The sequence below is a fragment of the Zootoca vivipara genome, chromosome 13 (genome assembly GCF_965207765.1).
Source record: "Zootoca vivipara chromosome 13, rZooViv2.hap1.1, whole genome shotgun sequence".
Taxonomy (NCBI): Eukaryota; Metazoa; Chordata; class Lepidosauria; order Squamata; family Lacertidae; genus Zootoca; species Zootoca vivipara.
The window spans coordinates 25,970,627-25,992,805 of record NC_142596.1 but is presented as its reverse complement, the minus strand read 5'-3'; the positions used below and the strand labels follow the sequence as shown (position 1 = coordinate 25,992,805).

Here is a 22,179-nt window from a genome sequence, read left to right as displayed (position 1 = left end):
GCTTGGCCCTGCCTGGCGGAGCACGAGGGGTGCCGGAGGGATCATCGCGCCATAGCGCCCGGTACACTTAAGAATATAGCACAGGTCCTCATCACTCTTGCTTAGCCTCCAGCCTTCTCCTTTTAAAGTAACCTACGCAAAATTATGAAATTGTGAAGCTATGAAAAGGGGCCAAACCTTGTGGGGCCATGCTCTGCACACCTTAGATTGTGGGCTCAACCCCCAACACCATCAGTTTAAAAGGACAGTGGTAACAAGGTTGTGAAAGGCTCCATCACTCAAGGCAAATACCTCACGCTCAGTAATGTGGTGGCTGCTTCTCTACTACTAATTACAGTAATTAATTCAATTTATATTCCACCTGTGAGGGGCAACGGGCGTGAAAATGCAGAGCGGTGTAGAGTCGTTACTCTGAAGTAGCCCTATCCGGTCACTGTGACACCACCCAAAGAAGCCCAGGGCAGCAAACATATCAACAATATAAAATATGCTCAAAAGCCTTCTGAAAACAACTGAAACATTCTTAAACAGTTAAAATATCCAAACAGTAATTTCAGGTATTACTATTACCTATGTTTGTCCCGTCAGAAACCTACCTTGGAGGTCATAAGGCATGGGTGTCATATGGAATGGGTGCCTGTAGTCTTGCATAAGTGACGTGTTGATGTAGCTTGTGTCAACAGCTGGAAGGCTCGGGGTTCTTGAAACAGGAGAGACCTGATGTGGCATACTTGAAATGCTAAGAAGCAGAAGCAGAAGCCTGAGTTTAGAAGATGGGGCCTGCAGACTCCTCCTGCAGTATCCCAAACAGACAGAACCTGGGGTTCAGAGGTGGGCATTTGTGGTCTTTCCTAAAAGACAGCTCCTTTCACTTCATGCTTTCTGACAAATGTTTGACGCAGCTAGATTTTTCATATACTACTGCCACAAATAATCCTGAGGTTCTCTTGCAGGGTCCTTTTCACCTTGCCTTTTGCTTCTGCACCTCTTGCTTGCCATCCTGATCCCAATTCAGAACATAAGAAGGGCCTGTTGGATCAGGCCAATGGCCTACCTTGTTGATGTGTTGTTGATCTCTCATGAACAATTTCTGCAGCACAGGCCTCTGCCTAACATGAATCCCAGGGAGGGGAGAACCTAAGAGCTCTTTCACGTGCTTCTGTTTCCACGTGCTTCTGCTTGGTGAGCAAGCAATGGCAAGCTCTTGTGCACAGCTCAGAAATGAAACACTTGAAGATATCTGAGAGCACCTCTGGAGGCTTGGGGTTCAAATCTCACTTGGTTTTATACTCCCAGCCTCCTTTAAGTACTCCGACAAATAGAAATGGGCGTTGTAATTTCAGCAAGGTAGGGGTAGAGGCAGGGAGTGAACTAGTTCAGACTTCCTATTTATGGAAACTCAAGACAAAAAGTCACACATAACAGAAACCACCCTCCTCCCTCATGCAACTTTAGCCATAAAAAATTCTGTACAGTTAGTTCATCATTAAAGGCAATTTTTTGAAGTAGGGTATTTCCACGCTTCCCAAAACAAAATATACTGTTATATTAAATACACTCACACCAAAACCCTACTGTATTTTGATTAGCTAATCACCTTGGTTACAATGTCAGAGGTGTCATCTAGCTTCCACAATTGCCCCAATACTTGTTATAGGTCCAGAAACTGTACTGCCTCAGGGAAATTCTCAATTATTATTTGTTGTAAAAATGCATTGATACAGTCTTTTTGCCAGAACCATAACAACTTTCTTTCTTATGGGGAAAAGAAGCAACAGAAGGGCCACATTTGCTATTAAAATGCCACTGACTGCATTCCATGTTAGTCGTAATCAGAACACGCCTATTGAAATGAATGGATCTGACTGACCTAGGTCCATTAATTTCAGAGAGTCTTCTCAGAACATAACTTCAGCTGAATACAATCCAATGCTTTTAAGTTGAAAGGTTTTGATGGCTTACAAGTTCCATGAAATGAAACGGTGAGCTCTGCCTACACAGCATCACATTGAGGGCTTTGAGCTCCAGCCCACCACTTCCCAAGGCAGCTAAGCGTCTCCTCACCTCTTATTGTTAATGGGTGATGCAGGAGACAGGGAAGGGCAGCTCCTCTTGGCCGATGGCTCCTCTTCTTCTTCATCCGATGAGCTGTCAATGGTTAAGTCAATCACCTCAACTTTCTTATTTTTGCTTGACTGATGAGAGGACACTTGATGATCCACAGAAGAACTTAAGCAACCTAGAAAGAGACCAGTCCAGTGCTGAAGTCCCAACTGGTAATTGCAACGTGTCTGTGTGTGTGTTAAAATACAGTTAAACAGCCATACAATGCTGGGGGCTGAAAAGAGTTGTAATCCAAAACATCTGGAGGTCTCCAAATTGACCCAAGGCTGATCTAGATAATCAACCTGTTCCAGAACAGTGTACCTCAAGTAGGTAGCCGTGTTGGTCTGAGTCGAAACAAAATAAAAAAAATCCTTCAGTAGCACCTTAAAGACCAACTAAGTTTTTATTTTGGTATGAGCTTTCGTGTGCATGCACACTTCATCACGAAAGCTCATACCAAAATAAAAACTTAGTTGGTCTTTAGTGTACCTCAAGATGACTTGATAGCATTGCAAGGTCTGCACTTAGGAATGACACACTTACAAAGCACCAAAATCATGAGCCAGAACAAAGAGGAGAAAATGAAAACGTCAGAAAGCGGGAGCAACAGTTTAGCAAGTCGACTTCAGTAACTCACCTTCCACTCCATTAAAAGATGCCGTCACCTCTTGTGCCTCTTTTTTTGATCTCATAGGAGCCCAGGATCCATCTTCCTTAAACTGAATTTCATCACAATCTGTGCAGTATTTCAAGATTTCCATAAACAACCTATTAAAAAAGAGCCTCCTTAGAAACTCACCCAGAAAGCATGGAGGAATTTGCACATAAGAAACATTCATGCTTCTGAAATCCATCAGAGGTGGCGAAAACACACAAGCACAACCTCAGTGGTTTCAAACCTTTACAAAAAGGGCAAAAATATTTCCAGGCACATTACTTGCTTCACTATACACAGCTTTTACTGGCTTCTAAAAAGTACTTACCCATCAATTATTAGGTGTTCATAAGGAGCTTTGTTGTCACACACAGGGCAAACCCAGGTGGGTTTCTTCTCATTCATTTGAATATACAAAGTGGCATCAAAGCACTGCAGATGTGAACAAGTCAGGGACCTGCAGGGTATCGCCAGCCGCATTTTACCAAGCTGTTAAAATAAAAAGTGAAAGCATTCTTTTTATGCCTTGATTTACAAAAAAGAACAAAGCACTCTGCTTAAGAGAGATGCATTTTTAAATCATGTAACTCCAGGTAAGTCAAGCAAGAGATTCAGGTTACACATAAGAGTGGAAGGCACACTCTCCTTCCACTGTCTGCATGAGCAGCATCAGTCCACCTCCCCAATATGATCTTCCCAGTGGAGTCTCTTTGATCAACAACTCTGGTGTAAATATTGCCCAATAGCTCAAGTCACAATTTGGTCCTATTTTAAAAACCATACACTACAGAGCCATTTTCACAGCCTCAGAGTTCACATGTTTCATCTTTGGGATTGTGAGCTCTGTTGGGGAAAAACACCTCTCACCTCACTCCAGATACAAAGCAAATTACAGAATTATCACTGTCACATTCAGCATGAAGAAGGACAGCCTCTGATACATCTAGGCTAAATTATCTGTCCCATTTACAATGTCAAGAACTGGCAATGATGCCCCACTATCAGGTAGCAGGAAGATGAGGTTGTTTTAGGACAGGGTTGGCTACCCTTTGGGTGCCCCCCCCAATGTTGCTGGACTGCAACTTCCAGCAAGGGGCACAGCAACTTGGACAAGGCTGTCTCTGACATTCACAGTGGAAAGAGTTCCTTCCTGCTAAAGTTTGACTTGAAACATTCTGCCCCATTCTACAGGCAGCTGGGGCTGACAAGAGCTGTAGGCTATGGGAGACTGCTCCATTCCAATTACCTGGCCTTGTCACAAGAGGATATTGCCAGTTTCAGACTTCTGCCCTTCTGAACACCAAGATCCTTTGCATCAATTAACCTTGGGTTTTCAACTTCTATTCAAACTGGTATTGCTACAGCAAATAAAGCCACTTTAGGGAAGTTAAGACTTACTGGGCACAGAAGAGAAACTCTTAAGCTGGTTGTTGCTATTTCACTGTCAGGATCTGCAGTTAGTTTCTCTTTGACTGCCAAGGAAAGAAGAAATGGGGGTGGGGAGAGGAACAGAAGAACTATTAAAAGATCCATCAGGCACATTGGTTAACAAGGCTGGAAAGATCAGCAGCAGAGGAATCCTAACTGGAGAAACCATCAATTGCTGTAGGTGGAGTTAGGAAGTTCGGCCACCTTAGAAGCCCCAAGATCAGCTGGCAGGTGGAAGAACAGCAAGGCACCAGACCCTGACCCAGACCCTGACCTTTCACCCATGGGATACTGAAGGTGGGAAAGCGAGAGAGAGTCATGGAGGCAGATACAAGCTCCCCTGCTGCAAGAAGAAAGTTAAAGGGACTGAGGGTGTGGCAGATCCAGTCCTAAACTGAGACCAACTAATGAGCAAAAGGAGAGAAAGGTTAGGAAGGAGGACCAACCCAGCAAGAACTACAAAGCATCTTGCGGCACCTAAGAGACTAGCAAATTCATTATGACTTAAGCTTTTGTGGACCTGAGTCCACTTCATTGGCTGCATAAAGGGTAATCCTAAATCCAGCACACACACACACACACACACACACTCGAACATTCACCTCCAAGGTTCAGCAACCCCACAAAAACAGCATGCAGCCCAGCCTTCTCCAGTTCAGGAGGCTTTATATTCTGAGGTTTTTTCTTTGCAAAGGAAACTTAAGAGTTGGAAACTGTGGACCCCAGATGCAGCAGAATTACCAGAGCGTGGAGAGAACCTTCATTTCAAGCCCTCATCACAAAAGGCAGCATGAACTGCATGAGGAATAGCTATCACTGTATCTATCTGGACATTTATATTAGGAATATGCATGAAGTGGACATACTTAGTGCTCTAGAATGATCAGGATTCCTGATGCCTTTCGCTCGTAACCTCTGCAACAGGACTGTAGAAGACAGTTGCTTTACAAGGTAGACTGCCATAGAATAATTCTGAATAGAAAAGAAAAAAAAACAAGAACAAATGAGAACCAGCTTGGTCTTATCAGCATGTGTCTTATTTTAACGTGTCCAAAACCCACCCACCCGCCCAAGTTTTTCCAGCCTTCAGGAACCAGAGGCAAAATTCATTGGCAACGTGTGCAACACAACTCTCATTTGTTGTTGTTGTTTAGTCGTTTAGTCGTGTCCGACTCTTCGTGACCCCATGGACCATAGCACGCCAGGCACTCCTGTCTTCCACTGCCTCCCGCAGTTTGGTCAAACTCATGTTGGTAGCTTCGAGAACACTGTCCAACCATCTCATCCTCTGTCGACCCCTTCTCCTAGTGCCCTCAATCTTTCCCAACATCAGGGTCTTTTCCAGGGAGTCTTCTCTTCTCATGAGGTGGCCAAAGTATTGGAGCCTCAGCTTCACGATCTGTCCTTCCAGTGAGCACTCAGGGCTGATTTCCTTCACAATGGATAGGTTTGATCTTCTTGCAGTCCATGGGACTCTCAAGAGTCTCCTCCAGCATCATAATTCAAAAGCATCAATTCTTCGGCGATCAGCCTTCTTTATGGTCCAGCTCTCACTTCCATACATCACTACTGGGAAAACCATAGCTTTAACTATACGGACCTTTGTCGGCAAGGTGATGACTCTCATTTATGTCTACACAGTTCCAGCAGGAAAAAAATGGCAGGCTCTTTTACTTTTTTGCTCAGGGTCGAAAGACAGACCTTGCGCAAAGAATCAGACTAAGAGTAGGTATGCCCTGCACAAAGCCTTTTACTTTATCAACTACTCACAGCTGGCAGTGAATTTGGAACAAGAGAACACCAAAAAAAAGTCCATCCAAATGAAACTTACTATCGCCCAATGATAATAATATTGCAATGACTAATTCAACAATTGTGGCCATTAGGGAAACTCAGCATATTCCCCTTCCCCACTCCAAAATCTACCAACTGATCACAGTTTGGAAGGCAGACAGAACGATGGCACACTGAAGTCTTTGCAAAGTGTGAGAAGACATAAAGGCATAAGGTGTAAATACAGTTACAAGCATAACACAAATGTAAAAGAAGCCTTAAAAATACTAACCATACACATGTAATACTCCTACAACAGGCATCCCCAAACTGTGCCCCTCCAGATGTTTTGGCCTACAACTCCCATGATCCTTAGCTAACAGGACCAGTGGTCGGGGAATATGGGAATTGTAGACCAAAACATCTGGAGGGCCAAAGTTTAGGGATGCCTGTTGTGACAAATTGAAGCACTTTTAAAATGTTTATTCCTGCCCGGCTGGCAAAGAGTTAACCCACCTCCAGCCTGACTGGCATAGAACTCTGATGGGGGCGGGACTGTGCCCGGTTTTAAAAAAGGAGGGAGAGTCGGTTTGGTCAGTTAGGAGGGAGAGGGAGGAAGGTGTGGTGTGATGTTATGTGGTGGCTTGTATGAAGACAGTTAAGAGGCTAGGAAAACTTAAAGTTAAATGTTTGACTGAGTTTATTTTGTACAACTGGAACAAAGCTAATTAATAAATGACAAGTTAAAGAATCACTTATGTTTTTAACACAATAAAACTTCATCTCTGTTTTTGCCAACAAGAGGTCCGTTTGTATTTTTCCAGCGAGGTACCAGGACTCACAGCCGTGGTGACTCAAGAGAGGGCCAAACTCACCTCAGGCAGGGAGGTGGTGGTTTGTGTCCTGAAGTTACACGGAGGAGGCTTAGAAGGGTAACCTGAGGTGCCAAGAAGTTGCCAGAGTGCCTAGGGCAAACTTCTACAGTGGGGGAATCCAACTGAGGGAGACCCTTTACAGGAGGCAAGAGGTTATTCCTGGGGGACAGCCTAGAGTTTCTTAAGGTACCAGGCCACGTAGGCTGGAAGGCTCTCCTTACTTAGAAACCCATTAGGAAAAGGGGTTTATTTTTGAGGCGGCAGGAGAAGAGGGTGGGTGTTTTCCCCTCTGGATTCCTGTGTCGCAGTGATAGTAAGGTAGAGTGGGACCCGGGTCGTCACATTTTTGGTGGCAGCGTCGTGATCGAAATTAAAAGCTCACGCGCCTAGTTTGGTTTGAGTCTGTCAGGATTTTCCTGTGAGGAAAATGACTCACGTAAGAAAACCCAGAGAGGCAAAAGGAGATGAAAGAACGGAAGGGGCTGAGGGAAGCCCAGGTTCTGAGGTAGAACTGATGAAACTACGAATTGAGATGGCCCGAATTGAAGCTGAGAGGGAAAAGATAGCAGCTGAAAGTGAGAGGGAAAAAGCCAGAATTGAAAGTGAGAGAGAAAAAGCCAGAATTGAAGCTGAGAGGGAAAAGATAGCATCTGAAAGTGAGAGGGAAAAAGCTAGAATTGATAGTGAGAGGGAAAAAGCTAGAATTGAAGCTGAGGAGAGAATGCAGTCCGAGAGGTTAAGGGTTCAATTAGAACAGGACAGAATGAAGCTTGAAGAGATACGTCTGCGATCAGAATTAACTAGTAGCCCAGTTAATAATGATAGTATCGCAATTAATTTAAAAAGGTTCCCCAAATTTGGAAAAGACGATAATGTCGAATCGTTTCTATTTACCTTCGAACGCGTTTGTGTGGAATTTCAAATACCTGAGGAGAACTGGATGCTTTATTTAAGACCTCAAATTTGTGGGATACTAAGTGAAATTTATGCTGACCTGAGGGAAGAAGAGCTGTCAAGTTACCAAGTATTTAAGCAAAGGGTCAGGGTTCGATGTGGACTCACGGCTGAACAAAGCAGAAAGGCTTTTCGTGAGGCAAAAAAGGAACATAAAGAGACTTATGCCCAACTAGCTAGCCGCTTAGATAAATTACTTGACAGATGGATTCAAGGGAGTGGAGTGAAGAACTTTGATGAGTTAAAACAATTAATTTGTTTAGAACAATTTTTTAAGCAAATCCCTAGCAATTTACGTTGGTTCTTGAGGGATAAAAAACTGAAAACTGTGGCAGGGGTTGCTGAGGTCTTAGACGAACTACAAGGAGATTTCAATGAAATAGCATTCCCAAAACACTCACAGAAGGGTAATCCATGGAGAAACAGAGAAAATAAAGACAGGCAAGAAAATTTTCCTGTCAGGGAATCAGTTTCTGACAAGACAGGGTCTAAGAAAATCACTTGTTTTTTCTGTAATCGTGAGGGCCATGTACGTGCCAGGTGCCCCCTGCTGGTTAAGTCGCAAACTACACCTACTGCAGCTAAACAAGTAAAACTGGTAATGCAGTCACAGGAAAATAGCTCGCCTCAGACAGAAGGCTCAGAGAAAACAGACAGTCCAGCTGAGACTACTTCTAAGGTCTTACAGGTCTGGAGGGCTGAGCAGGAGTGCAACCAAGATTACATGGAGCCAATTGAATTAAATGGTCAGTTTTTTTTAGGTTTGAGGGACACAGGAGCAGAAGTCTCACTTGTCAAATCACAATTTGTTCCAAAGGAGCAGTACCTCAAGGGTCAGTCCTATAGTTTAAAAGGCATATGGGGCCCACATTTTGAAGTACCATTAGCTGAAGTTGATATTACCTACAAAGGATTTTGTGGCAAGTGGAGAGTAGGAATCCTAAATGAATTGGAGGTACCCTTTTTAATAGGGAATGACCTAGCTAGTCAGAAGCACCGTATTCAAGTGATAACTAGGTCACAGTCTCAAGTCACTGAGAGTAATCCTCCTGCAGTTATAGAGACACCCATAGAACCTGGTGAGGATGAAGGGCTGATTAGCGTGCCAGTGGTCCAGGAGCACGGTGCCCAATTCTTGAGTGATCAAAAAGAGGATGAAACTATAAAAGAGCTGTGGGGTAAAGCACAAAGTCCTAATGCCGAAGTAACTGTGGAGAACCCCTGCTTATTTACCACCATTGAGGGAAGACTGTATAGAATTTCTAGGAGGAGGAAAACTGCTGCTGTTTGGGAAAGGAAGAAACAGTTAGTGTTGCCAAGAGCTTACCGGTTGCAAGTGCTACAAATGGCACACGACGCACCCTCAGCAGCGCATCTAGGCATTAGAAAGACTAGTGATAGAATCCAAGCAAGATTTTACTGGCCTGGGATGGGCAAGGACATCAAAGAGTATTGCAAGTCCTGTGTGATCTGCCAAAAAGCAGGCAAAAGAGCGGACAAAACGCGAGGCTTGTTACAGTCTATTCCCGTAATTACTGAGCCCTTTTCCAGAGTAGGAGTGGACATCCTCGGGCCTATCTCCAGAGTTACAAAAAGGGGGAATAAGTTTATTTTATGCCTAGTGGATTATGCTACGCGCTATCCAGAAGCAATACCTCTGAAGGACATTGACTCAAAGACTGTAGCAAAAGCCCTCATGTCGGTGTTCTTAAGGCTTGGATTCCCCAAAGAAATTATAACAGATTTAGGGACATCCTTCACATCCAAGACCATGGAAGAGCTTTTAACTCTTTGTGGAATTAAGCATGTTAAAACTACGGCTTATCATCCACAGTCGAATGGCTTGACGGAGAAATTTAATTCGACCCTGAGCCGGATGCTAAAAACCTATTCCATCAATCATCCTAACGACTGGGATGAGAGGCTGCAACACTTCCTATTTGGTTATCGCGAAGTGCCGCAGGAGAGCACAGGGTTCAGTCCTTTTGAACTCCTATTTGGACGACAGCCACGAGGACCCCTAGACTTGATGAAAGCAGCGTGGTCAGGGGAGGAGCAGATCGACAGCCCTGATGTTGTGACGTATCTACAGGAGCTGCAGAGCGACCTTCAAGAGCTACGGGAGCAAGCTGCTCACAACTTGCAACAGGCACAGCGTCGACAGAAGCAGTGGTATGATGCACACGCAAGAGACAGAACTTTCCAGCCTGGTGACAGTGTGCTCGTGTTAAGAACAAGACGTCGAAAGAAGTTGGAGATGTCGTGGGACGGTCCCTTCAAAGTGGTCGAGAGGATATCAGCGGTGAACTATTTGGTAGAGTTAGATGGGGAAGGGAACCGATGTAAAAACTTTCATGTAAATTTACTTAAGCCTTATTTTGACAGAAATAAGTTGGTGTTGCAAGTGAAGGGGAAGGTGACCCAAGGAATTCATTTAACTGGGTGGGGAGAGCTGAGTAAGGGCACAACTCTAGCAGAGGTGTCATTCGATGAAAGTCTGACCCCAGAGCAAAAGGAGCAGTTAAAATTAGTCCTTGCTCAGTTTGCTCAGATCTTCTCAAACATCCCAGGGAGGACCAACCTAGCAACTCATAAAATAGATACGGGGGAAGCAAGACCCATAGCTACCCCCCCTTACAGGGTGACGGGAGAGCACGCCGACTTGGTCTCTACAGAGATCAGGGAGATGCTTGCACTGGGATTGATTGAGCCCTCTTACAGCCCCTGGTCATCGCCCCTGCTCTTGGTCAGGAAGCCAGACAAGACCTTTCGTCCCTGTGTAGACTTCAGAAAGTTGAACCAGGTGACCGTGCCGGACGTTTACCCCATGCCACGGGTGGACGACTTGGTTGAGACCATAGGAAAAGCGAATTATATATCTACACTTGACTTAACAAAAGGGTACTGGCAAGTGGAAATGGATCCCTTAGATAAGCCCAAAACCGCTTTCATCACTAGAGATGGGTTGTTTGAATTTAAAGTGTTGCCTTTTGGGTTAAAGAACGCGGCAGCCACGTTCCAGCGACTCATCGATAGGATGCTAAGGGGTCTGAAAACGTTCGCCCTTGCTTACATTGACGACATAGCGGTGTTTAGCCCATCGTGGAGAGATCACTTACAACACCTAAGTGTGGTTTTCCAGAGGATAAAAGCGGCAGGTTTAACTGTAAAAGCGGCTAAGTGTCAGATGGGGAAAAGACAGGTTAAATACTTAGGCCATGTTCTCGGAGGGGGAGTGATCAGGCCAGATACTAACAAAGTGGAAGCCATCAGAAGCTGGCCGGCTCCCAAAACTAAGAAGCAGGTGCGTGCCTTTATAGGAGCTATAGGTTATTATAGGCGTTTTATCCCCCAGTTCAGCACTCACGCGGCTGTGTTGAGTGACTGCACGAAGAAAAGCCGCCCGGACAAGATTATCTGGACATCACAGTGTCAACAAGCTTTTGAACTTTTAAAGGCTGCTCTGATGACAGAGCCCATTTTAAAAGCACCTGATTTCTTTTGCCCTTTTAATTTAATGACGGACGCATCAGGTGTTGGTTTAGGTGCAGTACTGGCACAGGAGGGAGAAGGAGGGTTTTTACACCCGGTGTTATATATCAGCCGGAAGCTATTGGAGAGGGAAAAGCACCTCTCTACCATAGAACTCGAATGCCTAGCGATTTTGTGGTCCGTAGGTAAACTGAAGCCTTACCTGTGGAGCCGAAAGTTTACCCTATATACCGATCACTCACCGCTGAAATGGCTAAACCAAATGAAGGGTAACAACAGCAAGTTAATCAGGTGGAGCATGCAGTTACAGGATTACACATTTGATGTCAAGCACATAAGTGGGAAGGAAAACATCATAGCGGACGCTTTATCCAGGTATTTTTGAGAGGTATAGAATGGTGCGAATTATTATATGAAATGGTGGGAACCCTAGCAAGACATTTGTGCTAAGGAGTTATAATCTAACACATGCCAAACATGATTTATCTGTGTACAAGTTTATGAGATGTGAATTTAGTTGACTTTGTAGTATGAATGTTATAGAATGCATTGATGTATTTTTAACCCCAAGCCCATTGCTTTGGCATTGCTCTAGTTAATTAAGAGCAAGCCGACGCAATGTCTTTGTGGTGGGGGTAGATATGTGACAAATTGAAGCACTTTTAAAATGTTTATTCCTGCCCGGCTGGCAAAGAGTTAACCCACCTCCAGCCTGACTGGCATAGAACTCTGATGGGGGCGGGACTGTGCCCGGTTTTAAAAAAGGAGGGAGAGTCGGTTTGGTCAGTTAGGAGGGAGAGGGAGGAAGGTGTGGTGTGATGTTATGTGGTGGCTTGTATGAAGACAGTTAAGAGGCTAGGAAAACTTAAAGTTAAATGTTTGACTGAGTTTATTTTGTACAACTGGAACAAAGCTAATTAATAAATGACAAGTTAAAGAATCACTTATGTTTTTAACACAATAAAACTTCATCTCTGTTTTTGCCAACAAGAGGTCCGTTTGTATTTTTCCAGCGAGGTACCAGGACTCACAGCCGTGGTGACTCAAGAGAGGGCCAAACTCACCTCAGGCAGGGAGGTGGTGGTTTGTGTCCTGAAGTTACACGGAGGAGGCTTAGAAGGGTAACCTGAGGTGCCAAGAAGTTGCCAGAGTGCCTAGGGCAAACTTCTACAGTGGGGGAATCCAACTGAGGGAGACCCTTTACAGGAGGCAAGAGGTTATTCCTGGGGGACAGCCTAGAGTTTCTTAAGGTACCAGGCCACGTAGGCTGGAAGGCTCTCCTTACTTAGAAACCCATTAGGAAAAGGGGTTTATTTTTGAGGCGGCAGGAGAAGAGGGTGGGTGTTTTCCCCTCTGGATTCCTGTGTCGCAGTGATAGTAAGGTAGAGTGGGACCCGGGTCGTCACACCTGTCCTACAATATATAAAACACTTTGGTAAAAAAAAACAATCAAGGGCAAAACAAGCCCATTTTCTCTAATAACAGTTATTTTACATTTTATAATGTGTTTAAGTTAGATATTCTTGTACCCGCAGATGCAACACTAACATTGAATTATGTAAAAACGGTGGTTTACAAACAGCTTCAAAATGTATCAGCACTGACAGCAAAGTTAATTTAAACACCTCTTCAAAGTCAATGCGGTGGAATTAAAAAATAAATCTGTTACATCAGAAACAAAGCAATAAATACATTGATTTAAGAGTTAGCAAAACAATTTTTTTGTCTCCTTCTAATATACCTCTTAAGAGGGGAACTGTCTCCAAATGCAAGCCTGCTAGCACTGTCTTACAGAATTCCTATGCTGTAAACAGTGACTATATGGAAAATGATCTGTAACTTCAAAGAAGAAATTGGCAGTTTCATTTATTTATTATCTATATCTGCCATTCTTTTTGGCATAAACATCTAAAAATAATTTGGCTACTCTCAGAACACAACAGAAGCGAAAAATAAAATTATCTATTCAGATGGTACAGAAGCGTCCACTTCCAAAGTAGAAAAACCTATATACGTCACCACTATTTAACAGTGTCGATGTGATTGTCAGGTGAATGAATAAATTTCTCTTTGAATTCACCCAAATAAAATCAGCCAATTCTGAAGCCATGAACATCACAGTATTCTTAGTTTGCCAATTATATTTTCCAGAAAACAGAAAAACCTCATTCTTCAACAGACTCAGCTATTGAGGCAAGCTGGTATGTTTTTGTTGTTGTTTAGTTGTTTACTCGTGTTCGGCTCTTCGTGACCCCATGGACCAGAGCACGCAAGGGTGGTATGTTAGTGGGTTCCTATTGTCACTCCTTCTGTTCAAGCTGTTGGCTGTGATGACATTCCATTAAAGGAGGCATTGAATTTTTAATGATGCAGTCGAAAAGTTTATTTACTTTTTAAGCTTGTGTTCCACAGATTGTCCCAATAAAGACAGCTGAAGATGCTGATTTCTTACCAAAATGTGTGTGCACCTTATTGGCTTTCCCACCTTTCTGTTGTTGGTGTGCTCCTCTTTCCTCTGTGTATGCTATGAAAGTTTGATCAACAGTGCATTGCTCAGTGTAGCAGAAATTACTTTTAAGAACTTCAAACAAGCTGTCTTTGCTAGAGACATTAGAGCTAAATCTCCTGCTGCCCTGCCTGAAAGCTTCAAAACAAGTTGAAAGCAGAGGAGGGTGATAGTGGTTAATTTTAAAAAAATTAACCTGGGGACTCAGGGCTGCCTAGAAGCCACATCCTCTGATCTAAAAGCCTTGTTCTCCTGAGCTCAGATCTCTCAAGGCAAGGGTCTTTAGAAGCACAAAGGATCCTGCTGGAATCTGAATCCAATTCTGTCCAGCTTTATGATTTCACAATTGTAGACACCATAGCTTAAAAAAAAAGCAGTGCCAGATATAACAAAGCCATACCTTTCTTTATTAAGCATTGCTTAGGATGTTATTAAAAAACGTTTCCCCCATCAGACTTGTAGAGGGCTACATGTTTATTTAATGCTTCAATTAGGGCAAAAGACAAGAGCTGCTAATTAACAGCATTATTTACTGACAGCTTGAATCTACAGAGCGTGGAACCTGCCCACAGCAAGTTTTGATAGAAATTTTGGGGGATGGGGAAGAGAAGTCACATGGCATAGAAGCTGGAACAAGGTTATTATGCATTTACCTGAATTAGGTTGATCCAGACTGGAAATCCAGTGTTTTTAAGTCCTAGATGGTATTGCAAATACTAACACCCACTATGAGACCTTGTAGAATTAATTACAAGTTCCAGAAGGCAATCATGTTTGAGTCTTGTGGCTACCAGACTGAATGTGCCATGCAGCTCTACGATCCTTTAACTTATGTGGGGGGCTCTAAATGTTAACTGCATGGACTAAAGCAATGGCATCGGGATTGCTTCTTCTTTTGTTTACAGTCGTCTTTGGAAATCCAATATTGACATCCTTTCTCCATCTCCTTCTCTAAGCTTTCTGTTTCTCGATCAAGGACCTACAAAGCCTTATGTGGCTCAGACCCATTACCTCAAGGATTGCCTCTCCCCATATGAACCAACCTGGACCCTGCAATCGACATCTGAGGCCCTTTTCTGTGGACTTCCATGGGAGGTCCAGAGGGTGACAACAAAATAATGGGCCTTTTCAGTGGTGGCTCCCAATCTGTGGAATGCTCTCTGCAGGGAAGTTCGCCTGGTGCCATCGCTGAATATTTTCAGGCACCAGGCAGAAGCATTTCATTTTAACCAGATCTTTGGCTTTTAACTATACATGGCCTTTTAGAATGCACGTGGAGTTTTAATGGTTTTTCCACCCTGGTTTTAATTTATGTATCTTTTTTTCATAAACTAACAAATTTAATAAATAAATAAATCTGCCTATGTTCCACATCCCTCTTACACATCTACATGAAGTCCATTCAGGGTCCCTACTCAAATGTAACAAGGTAAACTAAGATACAGTCAGTACATAAAAGCGTAAGAAACTACAGAAAGATTTCCACAAAGGCATTAAATTTTGACAGTACTAGTCAAATTCCATGAATTTCTACAGATTGATACAGCCCCAGCCCCACACCCAACCTTCTGATAGCCAACTGTAACTCACTCTTCCTATTTCTGCAGTCCACGAGACGACGATTGTGTTTGGTACTGTCGTGGACAGCCGCACAAGTGAGGTGATGTTGATTGGTCTGCTAGGTCGCTTTGGTTCAACCCCATTTTTGGTTGGTGGAAGATAGCCCTGAAACAACACAAACACACATCACCATGAATATGCAAAGCAACTTCTCTTTAGCCACCTTGTTTGACCTTGAATGACCTTCCAGAAGTCAGTCATACTCCTTTTATTGATAAGGAACTGAGGTTGAGACGCAGGCACCTGATGCCCAATGACCAGTGCTTCCCCTTACTCACTGCTTTCCATCTCTTAATGAATGGGAAACAACATCCGGTCCCTGATATCCTCCTATTACCTCTCAGAAGGAGGAGGAAACTGGGCAGGAAGTACAGAGTAAAACGATTCCGAAGTCCCTCTCAGGATCTCCCACTCCTGCTCTCTCTAAATTTCCCTAGACCCCAGTCTATATGTGAGCAAGGGTGTGAATGGTAAATGGCAATGAAACATTGTTAAGTGGGAGTCACAGAAGAGCTCATTTGCTTTTCTTGTGTGTCACTTATTGAATCTTTCAATACAAGACTTCAGTAGCATTGCCTTGAATTATCCGGTACAATTCAAGACGCCACTATTCACTTCGATATTCCCCCAAACCATTTCTTTCTTTTTACCCCAAGAAAGCATCTTTAACTATATTGGTCAAATTTCTGAGGATACTCACAGGAAGACTACATGGTTTTCCGTTAACTTTCACGCAAAGATTTGGTGGGAAGTGATCTTCCTGTGGACAGCTGGTCTCAGATAAGCAAAACCTAAAGACAAGACAGCGAGTTCAGTGACATTTTATATTAAATTCTATACAGGGTCTGTAAAAACTACAAGTGACACGGGGAAATGTCATCATTATCTGTGAGCCAGTGTCCCATAGTGCTTTAAAGCAGCCTTGACTAATCTGATGTCCTCCAGATAGTTTTGACTACAAATACCATCAGCCCAGGCCAGATAGCTATACTTCCTCCAGCTCTATCACTATACAGTAAGCCCACAACTTCTCACTTTACATACACAATTACAACTTTACGTGAGTCAATATGGTGGCCTAGATCCCACTCCAGGGAAAAAAACCAATTATGTAAGCTAAGAAAATCTACAACTTATTTTGCATCCAATTACCAAGTTTGTAAGGTATAATCTGAATTAAATATTTCAGACTTTGAAACTTGGGGAGCTCAAAAGCTAATAAATCAGACAGGCTGCAGACTCCTACTGGAAGAGAAGCAAGACTGGGTCCCCCAGAGGGGAGCACAAAAGCTTCATTCCCTGAGTGACAGATGTTTCTGAAAAGACACACTCTTATCCATGTATGGAGGCTTCCACAGATTGTGTGGAGCAGTCCTCATCCCAAGACAAAATGGGGAAACACCTGTTGTATGCACATCAGAGCGCCATGTCCTCTAGTTCAATCACTGGATGACCTAAAAAGGTATTGCCACCATTGGGAAGAGGATTTGCTTAAGACCTCCAACCAAATTTTATTTATGTCATTTGTATGCCACCTCATATCATAAAACTGCTCTGGATGGTGCACCCAACTGAACTACAGAGTAAAACAGAAAGCCGTTAAAAAGTATTTCTGAGCCATCACCTAGATTCCATCATGGATCCTGCATGTAACCCTTGTGGCTAAGGGCTCGTGCTACAGGCAGCCTTTCACAGGCTTCTTCCACCCAACGTAGTCCTATGAAAGCTGCTTACAACCAATGGCGATATTCCGTCCTATTGTTCCCTCTTCCACCTCCACAGCTGCCGCGGCTGCAACTCTCTCTAATTACTGCTGGCGCACACAGTCAAGATTCTAGAGCTTCAGTTCAGCCACACTCCAATTCCATTCATCTTCCTGATATCAGTGCTTGCTGCATGAGCTAGATTCTCCTTTGTGGGTCTGCAGGCACCTCCCTATCCAAGATGCTGACAAAAGAAAGATCAGACCTCAAGAGGCAGAGGGCTGAATTCAGAGGAAGAGGCTGCTACAACCCTTTCACAAACATCACTAAACAGAATGAATGAAATTATATGCCATGAGCAGACTCAATTATACTCCACATTAATAAATCAACAGCTAGCAAATTGGGGGGTGGAAAGAGGGTGAAGTTTAGATTCTCCCCATCACCTGCCTTTAGTTCAATCTGAAACTCAGACATGGATTTAAAAGGCTAATGTTTGCACATGAAGGTGTCAAGCAGAAAGCACGGTAGCAGTGAACAATCTTTCCCTGTCTCTGTCTTTCTGGAATCCATTGAACACAGATCCTGTTTCAGGGTGGAAAGAGGGAAGAGGAGTTGTGGGGTCACAAGTGAATCAGGGGCTAGTAAAGTGAGAAGCGTGTCAGATGCAATTAAGACACACGGATATCAAGAGGCATAGCTACTAGCACAGAGCATCATTCTGGGGCTTTAGGTCTCATTGATTTAGAAATGGCCACTGGGCTGCATCAAGCACTCTCAACCACAACACATACAGGTTCTCCCCTGAAGGTACACACACACACACACACACACACACACACCAAGGTGCAAGTCCTCCTCTGGCAGATAATGAATGACAGAATTAATCAAAGCAGCAGCCAATTCTTCTTCCACAGGCAAGTAAAAGCAACACAGGAAGTAATGAGGAGCTGCTGCTTCTCTGTTTACCAATATTACTGGGAAGGGGGGGGGGTGCATGGAGCTTACAGTGCATAGTTTTATTGTGCTTCTTTCCACAATTATTGGAATAATAATTATACACACACACACACACACACACACACACACACCACCCTATACCCGGAGGTCTCAGGGCAAATAAGCATGATCATATATGCAAATCTCAACCTTCCTTGGTAGAGAATTTAAGGGAAAGGAGGGCAGTCCACCAAAACAAAGACTGAATTGTAGGGAAACAATACCTTAGCTGGACCTGCACAGTGAAGTCACATTTGGTTCCAGAAATATCCCTAGCAAAGACATTAGACATCAATTAACGACTATACATTACAATAAACCAATGCAAGATCTGAGCATTTAAAGGTCTGAAAAGTTAAGCATCCTACTCTGTCTATGCTGAGTCACTGACCAGAACCTTTGATCTGATCCAGTAGCTCACTGACAATTGACCTCTGCAGAGCTTCCTGTAACTTGTATCACTTTGCCCAATTATGCAAACAGAACACATAATAGCAAGCTTTGGGCCAGCACTCATTCAGGCAATGGACTCTAATGGGCTTTCATATGCTGCTTTGGGAAACAGGCCTACACTTCAACACACTCAAAAAGCCTGGGATCCGTCTTGGGAGGCTCACCAGGCAAGCTCTTTTATTTTCCTGATCCTTTTAATCCAACCTGTTTTAATTCTACTGATTGCTCTGACATTCCTTGCTTGTTTACTTACTTGCCTATTTTCTTACATTTTATATACAGCCTTTCTTCTTACATGGAATCCAAGGGAGCAAAGTTGTTGCTCCCAAGTAGTCTCCCATCCAGGCACTAACCAGACCTGGACCTGCTTAGCTGCAGCCAGGTAGTGGCCTCATGTGCCTTCAGACTATACCATGGGACCAGTGGGTCACTGTGTTGCATGATTAACCGTTCTTCTTGCAATTTTGGTTTGTTGAAAGGGAGGGTATAAATCCCTAAAACATGTAAATAAATAAAAATATGTCCTCGCTCCCATGACCCACACTCCATCTCCAAATCCCTCCTAATTTACCCATACAGAAAAACCCTTTTCCAAATTACTGTACTCTAACCACTCTCCTTTAGCTCAGTTTCGGTTATTAAATTCCAAACATCTTTCTTGTTTTTCAATCTTACAGTTACGTACACGTGCGCGCGCACACACACACTCTAAAATGGTTTATGCATTTCAGAATTCAGATGCACAGGACTAAAAGGTGTCAAAAGATCACTACCACTTACATGGAACTGCTGATCTGCTGCACTTGCTGTGGAGTCAGGGCAAATGCAAAGCAGGTTTCCCGAAACCGCTGGCTATTATCGGATGCTATGGGAAAATAAGAGGAGATTTGAGTGTGCAAGAGGAAGGATCACTCTACTCATCCATTTTGGAAAATGCAGACACCTCGCCCACTCCTGAGAAGCCATGAATACAGCCTTCCCCAACCTGGTGTTGTTGAAATAAAACTCCCATCAGCTCCACCTAGCACAGCCAATGGTCAGGGGATGATATGAGTTGTGGTCCAACATCTTCTGGAGGGCACTAGGTTGGAGAAGGCCAATTTAATACCTGGCCAATGTTTCATCTATAATCAGAAAGAAGATCCACAACCTCACATATATTCTAGAGTTGAGTCCTTCTCCCAAAAATGCACCCTTACCTTCTCCCCTGCCCAACTTGAGTATTTTTTCAATGCTTCCAAAAGAGAAATACAGTCAAACCTTGGTTCCCAAACGGCTTAGTTACTGAACAAATTGGCTCCCGAACACTGCAGACCCAGAAGTAAGTGTTCCGGTTTGCGAACGTTTTTGGGAAGCCAAACGTCCAACGCAGCTTCTGCTTGAGTGCAGGAAGCTCCTGCAGCCAATCAGAAGCCGCACCTTGATTTTCTAACAGTTTTGGGAGTTGAACGAACTCCAGGAACAAGGAACCAAGGTACCACTGTACTAGAAAAAAAAGAACTGCTATGAAATCTATACACTTTTGGAATGAATGGAATGCTCATAAGACAAGGTTTTCCTCACTACAAATGTATAGTGCATAAACCTTTGTGCAAAACAATCTACAGCAGGGTGGCTAACCTTCAGGTGTTGTTGGACTTCAATTCCCATTTTCCCTGGCCACTGCCCATGCTGGCTGGGACTGATGGGACCTGGGAGGCTAAAAATATCTGGCGTGCCACAGGTTCCCCACTCCTGACCTACAATATATCAGCAAATGTTAATTCCTGTGTAGACACTATGGAAAAGACATACACAAAATCCAAATGTTTTCAATGTTGCTATAAAGTGTAACATACAATATTAAGGAATAACAGAGATTTGGTGGCTTGCTATACAAAACAGTTTCAGCCCCAATACTATACAGTACTTACTTTACTTTATTACCAACTTTGTGTTTCTATTTTCCACTAATGCAAGCACTTAAGTAGCATAGGACAGAGCAGTCTGCACCCATCTCTCTAGCTAGTATTGGATATATTCCCCACTTTGCTTGTACAAATCTGCATGGGTTTACAAATTTCATAAATATATTTACAAATTTCATAAATATATCAAATAGTAAAATCTAGTACATCAGTGGTAGCCAACAAAATAGTTGTGCTGGTGCTCTCCTTCCCCCATGTGCATCCTGTGTCATCCCAGAATCTGCTTCAGACATTTTGGGGGGAACCCCCAAAGATTTAGTGGGCACATGAGTGGGGGAGAAGGGGAAATCCTAGTGCTGTTGGAAACATGTTGCTTAGTGCAACGCTGAATAAAGCAATAAAGCAAGTTTAGCTTTGACAAGAGACTACAGTGGTACATCTACTTACGAATTTAATGCGTTCCGAACACACATTTGTAAGTCGAAAAAAAATGTAAGTCGAATCCCATAGGAATGCATTGGGAGAAAAAATTCGTAAGTAGAAAAAATCCTATCTAAACCGCATCCAAGATGGCGGACGGAGCTCCATTCGTAAGTAGAAACATTCGTAAGTAGAGTTATTCGTAAGTAGAGGTACCACTGTATATATTTTAGGCTTTCCTCCCTGCCCCCACCCACACCCTGCCAATCTCCATAGTCTCAATATTTATTGAAATCTTAGATTTATATGTAGGCCTTAACCATGCAAAAAGTGACCATTTGATACAGAACTTAAAAACAGTTGTCATAAGAACCAAAGAGGTGAGCCTTAAGAGTAGCCAACACAATAAACTTTCAGATGCTTTCAGTTTCTTTCCGAAATAAAGAGAAGCCAACACAACAAACTTTCAGATGCTTCCAGTCTCTTTCCGAAATATCAGAATAGCTTATTATTCCACTATAGATGTCATCAGGTAATGGGATATAGACTTTAGCATTTTTCAAATGCATTTCTTCCCACTAAAAACTCTGACACCTGTAACATAGTAAATCATTTCAACATATCTATTCACTGAGTAATTCACAGAACAAAAGCATATCAACTAATTCACAATGAATTAATTTGCTTCCAAAATACCTAGGTCTTTTGATTCTGTGAGGCTTTTGGCATACATCTGTTCAAACAAGTGCTTGCAGTACAAGGCAATGAAGAATTAGCTCAACAAAAAAGGGACTATGTTTCATCAAATAACAGGGTAATTTAATTAAAATACCAAAAAAAAGCATCCTGGGAAAAGCTAGACATTCATTTTCCATTTCTCAGTTGGCTTCAATAAAGGATGCAACACTGCAGTGACTAAATAAATTTCCTTCCAAGCTGGGATTTTTTAACAACCACCACGATGTATTACAACCTGCGACCCCAAAGTCAGAGCCTACCCCTACACCGCCATATTTTGTGTGACAGCAGATTTTGCAACACTGGGCTGGAAAGCTGCACCATTTAAAGGAAGTGAAAGCAAAAATAATCTTCCTGATTGTAAGTGGGAACTGAGAGTGAGCCAAATATATCACTAACAATATATTATTCATCAAGATGGAAGCTAGCCAGAACTCTAGAACCAAAAGCATCTCCCTTGGGGAAATGGCTGAGGAGTCCTTTTTATAGTGGGGGGGGAGAAGAAAGGATTATGGCCCAGTTATTGCTCATTCTGGGGTCCTGGCTTATT

At 43.1% G+C, this 22,179-nt stretch overlaps 1 protein-coding gene across 3 annotated transcripts in view; it reads right to left on the bottom strand.

Moving 5' to 3' along the window:
• The window catches only part of PIAS1 (protein inhibitor of activated STAT 1), a 73,732-nt gene that overhangs the window by 6,565 nt on the left and 44,988 nt on the right, over positions 1-22,179 (bottom strand). For all 3 annotated transcript variants that reach the window (XM_035130659.3, XM_088657349.1, XM_035130660.3), the window contains exons 3-12: positions 19,345-19,429; positions 18,336-18,383; positions 16,110-16,200; positions 15,380-15,514; positions 5,056-5,161; positions 4,160-4,233; positions 3,090-3,250; positions 2,744-2,874; positions 2,065-2,239; positions 597-739 (exon numbers count right to left, since the gene is read on the bottom strand). In XM_035130659.3, coding sequence (XP_034986550.1) covers positions 597-739; positions 2,065-2,239; positions 2,744-2,874; positions 3,090-3,250; positions 4,160-4,233; positions 5,056-5,161; positions 15,380-15,514; positions 16,110-16,200; positions 18,336-18,383; positions 19,345-19,429 — 1,149 coding nt within the window. The remainder of the gene's footprint in view (positions 1-596; positions 740-2,064; positions 2,240-2,743; positions 2,875-3,089; positions 3,251-4,159; positions 4,234-5,055; positions 5,162-15,379; positions 15,515-16,109; positions 16,201-18,335; positions 18,384-19,344; positions 19,430-22,179) is intronic.